At 33.3% G+C, this 16,760-nt stretch overlaps 1 protein-coding gene across 1 annotated transcript; it reads left to right on the plus strand.

The window, feature by feature from the left end:
- Positions 1-12,727: 12,727 nt before the first annotated feature.
- Positions 12,728-14,391, plus strand: LOC138348672 (uncharacterized). The gene is made up of 2 exons (XM_069298240.1): positions 12,728-13,188; positions 13,554-14,391. The coding sequence occupies exons 1-2, from the start codon at positions 12,728-12,730 to the stop codon at positions 14,389-14,391; spliced, it is 1,299 nt and encodes a 432-aa protein (XP_069154341.1).
- Positions 14,392-16,760: the final 2,369 nt, after the last annotated feature.

Consider the following 16,760-nt stretch of genomic DNA (forward strand, 5'->3'; position numbering starts at 1 on the left):
GAAGTGAAGAAAAATGGAGCTAGTTTAGACAACAGATATGTTGTGCAATATAATAGGAACTTGCTTGTGCAATTTGATGCACATATAAATGTTCAAGTGTGCAATTACCAATTACCTATTCAAGTATGTTCACAAAGGGTCTGATAGAGCTGAATTATCTAGCAGAACAATTGACAACGATGAAATTAAAAAGAACCTATATTGTAGATACATATCGGCTATAGAAGATTGTTTGTGGATCTTCTAGTTTGACATACATTACAGAAAACCAACAGTTGAGAGCTTACCATTCCATTTAGAGGGACAAAACACCATAATATTTGAAGGATTAGGGTGAGCTTAAAGTGTTCTGAGAAGACTAGATATTTATAAAATAATTTACAGAATGGTTTGAGGCAAACAAAGAATACCCTGATGGAAGAGAGCTAACATATTCAGATTTTCCGACGCGTTGGGTGTGGAATAAAAAAAATATACTCATAGGAAAAATGGTCAAGTAGTTGGTAGAATATACTTGGCACATCTATCAAGTGGAGAGATTTATATTTACGCATGCTCTTAAATTTTGTAAAAGGTTGTACTTTATTTGAAAGCATTAGAAGAATTAATGGAGTAGATCATAGAACATATTGAGAAGCTTGCAATGCATTAGGCTTATCAGATGATGACAAGAATTGGAATGATTGCTTGACAGAGGCAGCCCAAGTGGAAGTGCGAATGAATTGCGAAATTTGTTTGTAACTGTAGCTATTCATTGTCAAGTCTCTGATTCGCGGAAGCTTTGAGAGAATAAATATGAAATATTATTAAAAGATATCACATCAATGAACAGAAAGAGATTCAAATTAAAACATTTACAACTAACTCAAAAACAAATAGAATCGTATTCACGGTTAGACATTGAGAACATACTTTTAAAAAGAGATAGATGTTTCAGAGACATTGAAGGAATGCAATTTTCAGATACTTCATTAATGTACAATGTAGGAAATCGTCTGATCAATGAAGATCTAGACTATGACACATGAGAACTCAAAAATGTGCACACAAAATCATTTTCCTTGTTAAACAGTTGTCAACTGTCGCCAGATAAAGCGATAATATCATCGGTGGATACTTATAGAGGTATATTCATTTTTATGCACCGACATGGTGGTACAGGAAATACATTTTCTTTATAATACAATTATTTAAAAGATGAGATCACAATAAAAAATAGTTCTCCTGGTAGCAACATCAGGTATAGAAACTTTTTTTTTACCAAATGGCAGGACAACTCATTCACTCTTTCATATTCCTCTTGATGTCACGCCTGTGTCAACTTGTGACATAAAACAAGACATCCAATAAGAGGAACTACTAAAAAACATTATTGATTATTTGAGATGAAGCCCAAATGGCAAATAAAAATTGCTTTGAAGTCTTGGACAAGACATTGAGGGACATTCTTCGAGATAGGTATGAAAATATCTTGGACAAGCCTTTTGGGGGGGTGGACTAACAATCGTATGTGGTGGGGATTTCATATAAATACTGCCAGTTGTTCAAAAAGGAACAACATCTAACATTATGGATGCATCCTTAAACTCTTCACACCTGTGGCCCTTTTTTCAATTTATGAACTGAAGGAAAATATGCGACTAACTACTGGGAAAGTAATTGGTTCTAAAGCCGTAAATATTGAATCTTTTGACAAATGGTTATTGGAGGTTGGAGATGGATCTATTTATGTAGAAAACAAGAAGGAACTCATTAAGTTTCTACATGATGTATGCATTCCGACGTCGCACAATCATGTTGAGTCAGTTGTAGATGCACTATATCCATCAATATTAGAGAATTACAACAACCCTACGTACTTGAAAGAAAGAAGCCATACTGACACCAAAGAATGAAATGGTCCATGAGCTGAATGACAAAATTATGTAAATTATACCAGGCGAAGGAAGAACCTATTATAGCTCGGACAATGTGTGCATAGAAAGTATGAATACTCATAAGGAAGATATATTGTACCCAACAAAAATCCTTAATAATTTACTATTCCCACACATCCCTAACCACGACATACACTTAAAAGAATGAAGCGCTGTTATGCTTCTTAGAAATCTAAATTAAAGGACGGCCTATGCAATGGAACAAGATTAATTATCACACATCTTGGAAAATGGTCTGTTAGTTCAATATAATCTTTGGTAAGAAAATCGGCAATAGGGTCACGATAACAAGAATTGTCCTGACTCCAAGTGAATCAAAGTGGACATTCAAGATGAACAGACATGAACTTCCCTCAGTACCCTCTTATGCGATGACGATCAATAAGAGCTAAGGACAAACTCTACTGAATGTTTTGTTATATCTTCCAAAATAGGTATTCAAAAATGGACAATTACATGTCGCGATATCGCAGGTAACAACAAGATAAGGATTGAAAATCTACAACGCGAATGAGGACACTAAAGACCATACATACATTAAAATATTTCCTACAAAGAAGTTTTCCAAATATATGTCTAATACTTGTGGAAACACACGAGGTATTGATTAACATATACTATTAACTTTAGCTTTGCAATACTATCCTTACATAGAAGAATAACAGAAATAGCATTAAAAATGACAAATGTTCGGATAACTAGTGATACAAATAAGGATGCGTGATAAAAAGACCAACCAACATAACCACATATCCGGCTGTATACAATATGGTAAAACTAGAAAATGATGGATCAGTTGCAAATACATACATTGGAGGTCAACACTCACTTAACAAATACTCATAAAAAATGTATGCAAGGATATATGGAAAAAAACATAAGCATGAAACACAGATAATTTAGGGACAATTGCATTGGCGGGGTCATAGGGGTTTTCACTAATATGAAAGTTATGATAAACATTAGCCAGGGAATACATTTAATTATTTATTGGCTATGCAATGTAACATGGTATGATGATTTTTTAAAATATAAGGATACAAAAATCGATGTGATTACATCTTATTCACCTCTATTGGATTGTCTATCTATATGTAACAATAGTATAAAGTGTTGTATACCCACAGAATTGCATGTTTAGACATGGAAAAAACCACATTAACACAACAAAAAAGATTCTACACCATGTACACTGAGCCTTAAGGGTCAACTAAGGGTCGTGCAAAGGTGCAACACACTAATAATATCATAAACTGCTAGTATATTAAAATTTGGATGCACAAAGACTGGGAGACATAAAAAAAAGGATAATAACTAAATATTAAAATTAAATACTTACTTAATAAAGACACTAGAACTAAAAAAAGAGAACAACACAAGCTGCAAATAAAAGACCCGCGCGAAGCGCAGGCCCTTTTCCTAGTTTAAGATAAAGCTAAGGGAGAGAAGAAAACCTAACCTTGAAGAATCAAAGTTTAAGCAAGTGGGGTTTTGTCCAGCAAGGTAAGTCATGGGAATTTTCATTGCTCTCTTCTCCTTGCATATTTTGTGAAAGTTTTATTTGTTAATGAGTTAAGAAGTGTCGCCTCTATATGCTGTGAAACTTGGTAAATATTCTAGAAGGATGTACTTGATGGGACAACCATGTGGTAGAGTCCCCTTTAATTTTTTTTCTAGGATCATTTTGGGAATCTTAAATGTGATGTTAATTTCAAATCATGGGAATTTTATCACAAGCCATAAGTTCATATTGCTACATACACATTGTGATGCTTAGGATTGTGTTTGTGTATCATAAAATAAGGGGGTGTGGCTGGATATGTTCAGAGAATTCATGATTGTTAGAGGATAAAACATTTAAAGTGTAGTGATACACCACTTAATTAAATGTTGTCTAAGCTGACTTCCTTCCATTCGTTTGTATATTTTTTCCAAATGTCATGAAGCTCAGGGATTTTTGGATCACCTTATCAGAAGGTTGTATAGTATATGAAAAACATAGAGGAGAATGAACGTGAAGGACACCCTTGATGGGATCAATTCTTGATTTATTACCAATTAATATTTTGGTCTGATCAACTAGACAAAACTTGTCGATTTACTACCAATGTTAGTTTTATTATTCACTCCACTATACATAATTAATCTAAGAGGAAGGTGGTTAACTCATTCTAATATCCAAAGTTATGGTGGTTATCTCATTCTAATATCCAAAGTTGTACAACAAGGTATGTACGACTATTTGATTCCATATATTTTGGCATGATGTGTGTTTCAAAAATTTGAGATATCGAAGTGATCGTTATGGTACAAGATACAATGTGGGGGTTTACACTTTCCAATGTAGCTAACCATCTTCCTGATACCGTCAATGTTTTCAGAAGTCTGTCAAACTACTTCTATACTTGCTCATTTTCAAATATTGGTCTGTTTATATTTCCAAAGTACTATTTTGACAAATGTACTTTAAATAGTAAGATCCATGAGTTATCTACCTCTTCAAATTACGTTTATTGAGGCAATAAGATCTTCCATTATATATATTTCAAGTATTCATATGTGAGATAACATTATGTCCATTTTTCATATTATTATGTCCTTGCATACAATGTGCAACCCTTATTTAGTTTCTTTCAAGTGCTTAATAAGTTCAAATGGTAAGGAAATCTTTCATTTGACATCACATAAGAAGCGTTTAGCTATAATATCATCGTATGCAGTCCTTGCCTATCCAATAGAGGAATTACGTCCCTATAAAAGTGCATGTGTGCCCCACGCAACAAGTCCAAATATGTTTTAAATGAAGTTCCTTCCAATCATAATCATTTGTTCACTTTATTAATGAATTATTTGCTATAGGTTCTTCATTTCCATGCAACTTCATGGACAATCTGTATTCTTTTTTCCCAAATCAAGTTCACAAGCCAATTAATTTCCTAAGTAGAACACTAAAATTACAGTTGCTTCCTATATCATTGTTTCTGCCTCGATTAATTCACATATCTTCATAACTGGTATATAGACCTAAATATCCAAATAGTTATGAATATTAGAAGAATATCTCAAATATTTAAAATACAAGGTAAACTCAAGTTATGGGTGGTGGCTTATGGGTTAAAGTATCTAGCACGGGTCAATCTTAATTCTTGCACTTCAAGGTGACAACTCATGGGGTGGTGATTCCTAGCATGGGCTGATCCAAGTAAAAATTATTATGGGTGGTAGCCCTGGGGATAAAATCCTAGCATGGGTCGATCTGATTTGTATATTTATGAGGACCGTATCCTAGAAGTTAAAGTGTCTAGTATAGGTCATCCTCTTTTATGACTGTCAGCTAGTTATTGTGTCACATGCTACAAGGTGTATAAATCATAGATGAATAAGATAAAACAAAAGATTATAATGTACATGAATCCACAAGTATAAGAAAAGGTGAAATGTGGTCTTTTATCCTTATGGTTCAAGAATATTGTACATTTTTACTTGATTTTACTTGAGCCCTTATTTTACATATGTATACTTTATTCCTCACATATTCAGTACATTTTTTTGTACTGACGTCCCATATGGAGACATTGTGTTTCATGACGCAGGTACATATACTCTAGCTAATATAATATGTCCAATAGAAGTACAAGATACTCAGTGGCCTTTAAGATGCTCCATGTTGATTTAGGGCTTGTCGAGTCTCCAACATATTTTTGATGTTATATTAGAGTTAAGAGTATGGAGGGGTCATGTCCCGACCTAATCCAAGTTTTTATCTTTTAGAGGCTTTGTATTAAGGCATCAACTCATAGAAGGTGCATTTATTTTGAGTATATCAATGTTGGCCTTTTATCAAGGTATTTGACCTACACTTATCAAAATGTTTTAGTTACCATAGTTTCATGTACGATAAGCACAAGTGATAAGTTGGTTCTCTTATGACTTTAAGGAATTAGGTGTATGTACATCTCAATGGGACTTGGGGTGTGACACTTTTAGAAACGGTTTCTTTACCCCAAAGATCTAAGGATAAAAATTAGTATATCATTAATGTTGGATTTTATTTGTCCTAAATTTCTTACCATAAATAGGTTTTTCTTTAGGAAAAGATTTTATATTGATTAATCCTTTTTCTAGTAGGAAAAGGTGTAGGAGTCTATAAATAGAGACATGTTCCTTCTAACTTTATTAGCATTCACAATGTAGTGTTAAAGGCTTTGAGAGTTTTGGTTAGGGAGAGAATTTAAGGGTCACAAGCTTGATACGTTATCACTTGTGTGAACCTCCCATGTATTCGAGTGAATGGCTTGAGGTTGTTTCTCTCTGTATTTTGTAGTCTCATATTTATAGTGGATTTCTCATCTTCTTTGTGAACGTAGGTCGATTGACCAAACCACATCAAACCTTTGTGTCTTTTGGTATATTTCTCGTTGTCTTCTTACTTGTGGTCTTTTGAGGTTTGCTTTTCTAGCTTCCGCATTTACACCTGCTTATTTCCAGTCCTAACAAGTGGTATTAGAGCCAGATTCAATGACCGAGTCAGGTTTAGTGGTTCGATAATCGATGATTGAACCAGGTTAGAAAGAGGTGTTCATCTTGAAGGGTGTAACTCTAGCCGCAACCTTTTTTGACAGTAATGAAGAATTTTATTGGAGAAATTTTTTTAGAGAGATTTTCTGTGTTTAGACATAAATTTTGCAAAGGAGATTATGGAGAAGAGAAGCAAGTTGTTGAAGATTAAGTCAGGAAGGTGAACATATTTGTTTTGTCAGAAATTCAGGTCAAGGGGGGAGAATTGTTAGGTTTTATTTGCCCAAAATTTCTTACCATAAATAGGTTTTCCTTTTAGGAAAAAGTTTTGGATTGACTAATTCCTTTCTTGTAGGAAAAGGTTTAGGACTCTATAAATAGAGGAATGTTCCTTCTAACTTAATCAACATTCATAATGTAGTCTTAATGACTTTGAGAGTTTTTGTTAGGGGGAGATTTGTGGGTCACAAGCTTGATACGTTATCACTTGTGTGAACCTTCCATATATTCTGAGTGAATTGGTTGAGGTTGTTTCTCTCGGTATTTTGTACTCTCATATTTATAGTGAATTGCTCATCTACTTTGTGGATGTAGGTCAATTGATCAAACCATGTTAAATCTTTGCGTCGTTTAGTATATTTTTCGTTGTCTTCTTACTCGTAGTCTTTTGAGGTTTGCTTAGCTAGCTTTCGCGTTTACACCTGCTTATTTCGATTCTAAAAAGTGGTATCTGAGCCAGATTCAATGACGGAGTCAGGTTTAGTGGTTCGATAATCGATGATTGAACCAGGTTAGAAAGAGGTGATCATCTTGAATGGTGTAGTTCTAGCCGCAACCTTTTTTAACAATAATGAAGAATTTTGTTGGAGAAATTTTTTCAGAGAGTTTTTCTGTGTTGAGACAAAAATAATTCAAAGAATGTTATGGCGAGGAGAAGAAAGTTATTGAAGATTAAGTCAAGAAAGTGGACAAATTTATTTTGTTAGAAATTCAGGTCAAGGGGGAGAATTGATGGGTTTTATTTGCCCTAAATTTCTTACCATAAATAGGTTTTCTTTTTAGGAAAAGATTTTATATTGACTAATCCTTTTTTTAGTAGGAAAAGGTTTAGGACTCTATAAATAGGGACATGTTCCTTCTAACTTAATCATCATTTACAATGTAGTCTTAAAGTCTTTGGGACTTTTGGTTAGGGAGAGAATTTATGGGTCGCAAGCTTGATACGTTATCGCTTGTGTGAACCTCCCATGTATTCCTAGTGAATTGGTTGAGGTTGTTTCTCTCTGTATTTTGTACTCTCATATTTATAGTGGATTGCTCATCTCCTTTGTGGACGTAGGTTGGTTGACTGAATCACGTCAAATCTTTGTATCTTTTGATATATTTCTCGTTGTATTTTTTATCATGGTATTTTGAGGTTTGCTTTGCTAGCTTCCGCGATTACACCTGCTTATTTCCGGTCCTAACAATTAACTCCCTAAATACAATTTGTAGAATTATCAAATATATTGTCATCGATGTTACACATGAAGGACCTAGAGACCAATCTTGTACCATTAAAAAAGACATTTAGTATATATGTTAATGTTCCAGTAGTATTACGGTACTCTTTTATTTAACCAACCTACATGCATATTAATATAAAATCATTAAGTTTTAACTTTATCTGTTATATGCATCAACATAAACTCACTAATTTAAGCTATGAAAAACATAATAACTGATATCAAACATGTATGGTAGGATATCAATTATCAGTAGAGTGTAATTTTGTTCGTTTCAAAATTTAGTCCTTACTTATCACATAATACTTTGAAGTCCCCGAGATAAAATATTTATATATTTTAAGTATATACATATCTCTAATTTAACATCACAAGATTCAATTTTTTTTTCAATTTTCTTAAACATTGTAACAAGTCAATAGAGGAAAAATCAAATTGACATGAAGGTAGTTGACATTAATTTACGTGACTATACAAAAAAGAATGGAAAACCAACATCTCATTTAATTGATTGATCAATTAAGGGATTAACTCATCATAAAATTAGTCTCGAGATTAGTTCTTTCCTTAACCCTCCTACCAACCGGTTCCTTTATGTCGTATATTTCACACAACTTATATTGTTTATTTAACAATCATAATATCTATTTCCCAACACAAAAAAATAGATACCAACCATATGCATAAAATTTTGTTGCCTAAATCCTGTCTCACATAGACCATATATATTAAACTAGTTAACTTGTATGTTCAGTTTAAACAACAGTTTTTGAAGATCACTAGTTGTTCAATAATAAAACCAATTAAAAAGTAGGTTTGTTTACTAGCATAAATATTTTCAATTCAAACATTAAATTTATCAAAAAGATAAATAATTTACGCTAAGTATAGTACATAAAAGATAACATAATTACATATCGATCTCCTATGTTGATATAAAGTGGAAATAGCAAAATTAGTAGTAGTCATGGTAAACAAAGAAATATGTTAAGGTTCAATGATGTTGACTATGATCAATACAAAGGGGTTGGGAGCAAAATTCGGTCAAATAGGTTAGTCAAAAGAGGGACTAGGTTTATCTTTCAAGCCAATATATATCTAGGATTTTTCCTTGAATAACATTTTTCGAAAGTCTCAAAAATATTGAAAACCTCGGTACGCAAGTTCTTGATCGAGTCTCAAAATCAATTGAACTAAATGACTTTTGAAAAGCTCCAAAAGGTTAATGAACATTCTCTTGTAAATCACAAAATCAAATGAAAATTGTATGATTCATGACAAGTGAATGCTTTTGAATTCTCCCTTTCCCTATTTTCAGATATTTTTTCATCATCATTTCAAATATTGGATCAGACGCTCAAAGATTATTGAGAGAACAAGTAAACATTATGGAACCAACCTCAACTCGCAAGATATGTAGTAAAATAATTGGAACTGTACGACTAATAAAATTAAAAGCAGCGTAGTAACTTCGAAAGATTAATCCCGACAAAAGAACATATTAAAACATTAAAACATGAAATAATCATTCAAAATAGAATACAAGTGAAGAAAATAACTATCTTAAAAGCATATCTGATTGTACATAATCAAACAAAACCACCAAAATTATGAAAGCAAGTAATATCCCTAATTCTTGATGAGATAGATAAAAGAACTCCCTTGAACCTACATGCACTTTGGTTTTCTCGGGGCAACGTAAGGATGATATTGTTCAGTCACATGTTCATTCGGGGATGGAATCGTTGGGTCAATGGGAAGGTCAAGTCGACCTGATGGGGAGACCACTTGCCACTTGTCTGGAAGAGTTGAAATATAATGGTAGGAGAAAAGAGGTAGAGCTCCAATATGGTTGACTTTAGTTGGTGCAACTCTTTGTAGTGTTGCTGAACTTATAGGAGGCTTATTTTCTCTAATCACCCTTAAGAATAAACAGTAAAACCATTCAATTAGAAGCAGCACAAGTGACCCGTGCATTGGGTTCAACCAGAACTAGTTCATCCAGATTCAAATCCTTTTATTTTGGTTCTTCTTCAAGAAAATAAATGTTTCTTTGTTTGATGAGATTTGAACTTCGAATGAATTAGAATATTTGTAAGGATAAGTTGAATGCTTTTCTTTTTTTTTCTCTTTGGATTTTTGCATAAGCTTTCACAGGTAGGAAGGTTTTGAAATGAGTGAAAATATATTAAAGCTTCAGGGTAATGTGAGGAAGTTGGAATTCAAATTTACCAACTAGAAAAGTGATGAAATTTAATAGATTGGCTAAGTTAGTTTATTATTTAAATTCTAAGATATAATAATCACTCGATTATAGATAATTATCAAGTAAAGTTATATTGTTAACAAGAAGAAGAATAAAGTAGGGAAAATATAAAAGGTTTTTTATTAATCTTGATGTATATTGAGGAATTATGAATCTTATTTACAATGAAGGAAGACCTCTTTATTTATAGGAGAGACCTAAGTTGATCCAAGTAGGATTTCTAACTTTATCCGAAAACGACTCCACATAATTAGACACTACTAAAAAAAGACTAAAAAGAGACCTAAAAATGGAGACCTCAAAAATAGGTCAATAATAAGAGACTTCATGAGGTCGCTATTTAAATTAATATCTTTTAATTTTCTTTAATGTAGGAGAGACCTCGTGAGGTCAATTTAATGACTAATTTTTTTTTTACCTAAGTTATTTAAAAATTTTAAATTTTTAATCTAATTCTCATAAAATTGGAGACCTCATGAGGTCTCTTATTTTTTAACTATTCAATTAAATTAAATTATTATTTTTAATTTAACAAGTAGAGACCTTATGAGGAGATACTTGTTAAATTAAAAATAATAATTTAATTTAATTGAATATTTAAAAATTTAGAGACCTCATGAGGTCTCTTAGACAAAACCAAAAACCTAGCCAAAAGTAAAATAACTCTTTCTTCCCTCTCTTAATTTTTTTACACGACTGCGCGCCTCTCTCTCTTTCTCACTGACCTCGTCGCGGCGCGCCTCTCTCTTCGTCGATGTCGCCTCTCTCTTTCTCGTCGTCGATCGTCGACCGCCTCTCTGCCGCCTCTCTCTTTCTCTCTCTAAGAAGCAGCTCGTCATTAAGCTCAATAAAGGTATTTTCACTAATTCCACTCATTTTTTGTGTTACTGTTTTTTTCTTTTTTTTTTCTTTTTCCTCTTGTACATTTGGGGTTTTTTGGAAATGATTTGAATTTGCATGACCTAGATTGAAGCTTTAATTTTGTAATTATGATTTTGGAGAGTAGTTTGGAGGTTTATATTTGAATTAATGAGTGCTGAATTGGGGACCCCTCGCTGGAATAAAGAATTTGAGCTGTTCTGGGGTGTGTGGTTTGTCGTCATTTTAAATATAGCATTTTGGGAGTGATGCATTTGACCTGAAATTAATGGATAATAGGGTTCTGATTCTGACTGGTTAGGGTGGGGTTGAATTTGTGGGTTAGAAGTGGAAAATTGATCGAATATCATAGGCAAGAAAGGGAAAAAAGGATTTCCACCTGAGGGTTATAATTATTTGTTTATGGGGCCATAAGGTATGTGAGATTACTTGAATATTGGGAGATCGAATTCAATGCTTAAAGGGGGCTCTTATAAGCAATGAGAGAAAAGAGGATTACGAGCAACTATTGTTTATTACATTTTATATGTCTCTCTCTCACTGACCTATGTCGCAGCAAAACTGTTATTAAATTAAATACTTCAAAAGAATAACAAAACATGAATCAACTTCGAATTAAATCCATTTGTGTCCAAGTTTTGGTATAGTTTGCCACAAAATGCAAATATCTTCGCATAGTACAACTACTTATGGTTTCACGTGAATTAGGACTTTTTATTTGTATTACAATGTATATTAATTTGAGATCGTTATAAAATCTCATAAGTTTCAAATTCTAAAACCATATTTTATTTGTTTAAGCATAAGTACCAACACTAGTTGATCCTATTGATGACAAAATTGATTTTCTTTGAAAATCAATTTGTGTCCATCTAGTGTTGACACTTAGCTTTAAATTTTAGAAATAATTATTTGTTAAGCATAAGTACCAACACTAGTTGATCCTATTGATGACAAAATTGATTTTCTTTGAAAATCAATTTGTGTCCATCTAGTGTTGACACTTAGCTTTAAATTTTAGAAATAATTATTTGTTAAGCATAAGTACCAACACTAGTTGATCCTATTGATGACAAAATTGAAAATCAATTTTTGTCCATCTAGTGTTGACACTTAGCTTTAAATTTTAGATATAATTATTTGTTAAGCATAAGTACCAACACTAGTTGATCCTATTGATGACAAAATTGATTTTCTTTTGAAAATCAATTTGTGTCCATCTAGTGTTGACACTTAGCTTTAAGTTTGTAACTATCGTGTTAGTATTAAGTTAAACTAAACTAATTAAACTTAGAAATTTGTTAAGTTAGTTAATAAGTTAAACTTGTTACTATAGTATTAGAATTTATTTAAAACTAGACTAATTAGACTTAGAAATTTGTTAAGTTGGTTAATAAGTTAAAATTGTAACTATTGTGTTAGTGCTTGACAAATTTAATTTATGATTCTTATGTAGATGGATCGTAGTTGGATGTATAATATGACTAATTTTGGTCGAATGGGGCTAAGAACTGAATTTGTAGAAGGTGTCATTGGTTTTGTGGAGTATGCAAAGACATTAGATCCTTTTCAACGTAGTGGTATGATTAAGTGTCCTTGTAGTAAATGTCAATGTTTGAATTATGAAAAACCCAGATGTTGTTGAGCTTCATATCTATCGAAATGGGTTTAAAAAAGAATACACTGTGTGGACTAGTCATGGAGAAATTGATAATAACTTTGATGTATTCCAACATTATGTTCCTGGTGAAAGTAGTAGCAATGTGAATTCTAATGCACAAAATTATAGAATTGATGACATGGTTCAAGATGCTTTTGGTGTGCATTCTGATTTTGATTTTGCTAATCAAGGTGAAGAAGCTCCTAATGTTGAATGTAAAATTTTCTTTGAACAATTGGAATCTTCTAGTCGGCCTTTATATGAGGGGAGTCCACACTCACAGTTGTCTATTGCGGTTAGATTATTAAGTATCAAATCAGATTTGAGTGTTCCTCAAGGGGCAATGGACTCTGTGATTAACCTTATTCATGATTTATTTGACCCAAATCTAGAGATACCTGATAATTTCTATAAGGCAAAGAGGTTGGTATCAAAGTTAGGAATGTCATCGATGAGAATTCATTGTTGTGAATATTGTTTCATGTTATACTATAAGGATGATATTGATCTAGAATCCTGTAAGTTTTGTGGAAAATGTCGTTATAAACAGACAGCTAGTGGGAAGAAAGTTCCTATTAAGGCAATGCATAACTTACCTCTTATACCAAGGTTAAAGAGGTTGTATGCGTCTAATAGATCTGCTCCTCATATGAGATGGCACCATGAACATAGAAGACCACCTTGAGTTATGTGTCATCCATCCGATGGAGAGGCTTGGAAGCATTTTGATAGAACATATCCACTATTTGAAGCTGAACTACGTAACATTAGATTGGGTTTATGTTCAGATGGATTCACCCACATTCTGTTTCTGCTGCACCATATTCTTGTTGGCCTGTATTTGTAACACCATATAATCTTCCACCTGAGATGTGTATGACCAGTCCATATATATTTCTCAATTGTGTCATTCCTGGCCCTCGGAATCCAAAAGTATTGATTGATGTGTACTTTCAACCTTTGATTGATGAGTTGAAACAATTGTGGGTTCAAGGGGTTGAAACGTTTGATGTGTCTCTTAAGCAGAATTTTAATTTGCGGGCTGCCTTAATGTGGACTATTAATGATTTTCCAGCATATGGAATGTTGTCAGGGTGGATGACAGTGGGAAAGTTAGCTTGTCCTTATTGTATGGAAAATACTAAATCATTCACTTTGAAACATGGTCGTAAAAGTTCTTGGTTTGACTGTCATCGACAGTTCTTGCCAATGGATCATGAGTTTAGGAGTATGAAAAATGCATTCAGAAAGAATTATGTTGAACAAGGTTATCCTCCTCCAATCTTAACTGGAGAACAAGTTTGGGAGAGGGTTCAAAACTTTTCAAATGTCGCAAAAGAACAACCCTATAAATTTGATGGATATGGTGTTGCACATAACTGGACAAAACAAAGCATATTCTGGGTGTTACCGTATTGGAAGGACAGTCTTCTTCGACATAATCTTGATGTCATGCATATTGAAAAAAATTACTTTGATAATTTATTTAACACAGTAATGGATGTCACTGGCAAGACAAAAGATAGTGTTAAAGCTAGAATGGACTTACCTGAATATTGCAGGCGAAAAGAGTTATGGTTGCAAGAGAAACAGAACAACAAGTTCTTCAAGCCTAAGGCTAGTTAATCATTTACAAGGGGTCAAAAGCGTAAAATTTGTGAATGGGTCGAGTAACTTAAGATGCCTGCTGGACATGCTTCAAATTTAGGAAAATGTGTTGATATGGAGCATGGAAAATTACATTGTATGAAAAGTCATGATTGTCATGTCTTCATGGAAACATTACTCCCCGTTGCATTTAGTGGCTTGCCTGATAGAATTTGGAAACCTATGACTGAAATCAGTTTGTTCTTCAAGGACTTGTGTTCTAATACGTTAAGGGAAGACAACCTAGTTCAGATGGATCAAAATATTCCTGTAATTACGAATAAATTGGAAGACAGCCTAGTTCAGATGGATCAAAATGTGATGGAGCATCTTTCTGTACATCTAGTTCATGAAGCACGCCTTGGAGGTCCGGTTCAATATAGATGGATGTATCCTTTTGAGAGGTAAATATTTAACTATTAATATTTTTATATTAATATGTTGTTTAAATCAAGGATAACAATGTATAATGTAGGACTATTGGAAAGTCTAAACGTGACATGAAACAAAATCATAGAGTTGAAGGCTCAATGGTTCAATTCCATCTTGGTAGTGAGCTAACTAATTTTGGTTCTTATTACTTTAAAAGAAGTGTGTCATGCTTTCAAAATAGACTCAATTGCCATTACGATGGTGGTGAGACTATGAAGCCACTATCAATCTTCAATCAACCAAGCAAAGGTTCAAAAAAACTCACAAGGAGGAATCTTAGTGCCATTGAGTTGCAGTCTGCATCTACACATGTCTTATTGAATTGCCCACAAGTTAACCCATTTGTTGAGTAAGTTTCTGGGTTCTCACTAAAATATGTAATTACAAGACAAGACAATTAACTCAATATCCATCTTGTTTGACAGTTACTTTGTGCATTTATATGGCAATGAAAGAGTATTTGAGAATTTCTCAAAGTGGTTTCATGATTACGTAAGCCTTATAATATTTTCATAATACTATTATTATTAAATAAATTTATATTTAATTGATGCTAATTTCTTACTTTTAAAATATTTATAGATTTATGACACAAAAAATGGTCAATTTGACCAATTTTTGAAGGACATTTCTTGGGGACCCATCAAGACTTATTCAATGAATAAGTATGTTGTTAATGGTTTTAAATTCACTACTGAAGAATACTCCAAATATAAAAAAACTAACAATAGTGGAGTTTGGGTAAAAGGTGGTGATGGAAATCTAGATGGAGTTGATTATTATGGGGTACTCAAGGAGGTTTTGGAAATGGAGTATTCCGGTTGGCCTACAAAAAAAATTATATTATTTAGATGCAAGTGGTTTGATCCAACCCTCAAAAGAGGTACGAGAGAAATCAAACAACATAATATCATTGAAGTAAAGCACACAAGGGAATATGAAGCTTATGATCCTTTTATTATTGCACAAAATGTTAAGCAAGTGTACTATGTTCCTTATCCCTTGCGTCCAGATAAAGCTGATTGGTGGGTGGTTATTAAAACCAAACCCATGGGCCGTGTGGAAGTTGAAAACGTGTTGGATGTTGCATACCAAAATGATGATTCATCAATTGTTCACCACACCGTGGATATTGAATTAGAAAATGATTTAGAGCATCCTGAACACATATTAGAAGAGGTTGATATGGAAAAAATAACAAATGAAGGGGCAAATGCAACAGTTCATGAGGATGAGTTTGAGTATGATGATGAGGATGAAGATGAATATGAGGACGAGGACGAGGAAAAGGACGAGGACGAGGATGCGGATGAGGATGAGGATGAGGATGAGGATGAGGATGAGGATGAGGATGAGGATGAGGACGAGGAGGATTAGTAATTACCAATGTATCTCTGTATTAATTACCTTGTGTGCCTTTTGTTTTAATTTCAATAACTTCAACTTCATATGTTCTCGTGTGCTTTTTGTTGGATGTTGTTTTCAATATTATTTTGTACTTGTGGTTGTGGCTTTATTTTATCTTAAAAAGTGATGAACTGCTAGATAAGCTACTAGATGATGTTTGTCTCTCATATCTTCAATATCTAACAACCTTTGACTTGAATGTTTTTGTACTAATTAGATGACAGGTAAATGTAAGAATAAAGATATTGATAATGGCCCCAAAAAGAAAAAAAAGAAAGACGGTATGGTTAGTAGACAACAAACAGGTATACATATAAGATCAGACAACACAACATCTCTCTCACCAAAAGACACTCAGCCACATAGCTATTCTAGGCGGACTGTGCCTCCGCGTATTATTCCTCCTTCGACCTATATGCATCCACCACTGGAATATACTCAGCCGCCCCCTCAGGTACCTTTGATGATGACCACATCAGGGAATGCTACCCCATAGGGATACAGTGTTT

This window comes from Solanum lycopersicum, chromosome 5 (genome assembly GCF_036512215.1).
Source record: "Solanum lycopersicum chromosome 5, SLM_r2.1".
In the NCBI taxonomy this organism is placed as follows: domain Eukaryota; kingdom Viridiplantae; phylum Streptophyta; class Magnoliopsida; order Solanales; family Solanaceae; genus Solanum; species Solanum lycopersicum.

What these genes read in the sequence shown, in the direction of transcription:
- LOC138348672 (XM_069298240.1), top strand. Translation starts at nt 12,728, where the DNA reads ATGAAAAACCCAGATGTTGTTGAGCTTCATATCTATCGAAATGGGTTT. An exon ending in AATTTCTATAAGGCAAAGAG is followed by an intron (nt 13,189 to 13,553) that starts GTTGGTATCAAA and finishes GTTTATGTTCAG; the next exon opens with ATGGATTCACCCACATTCTG.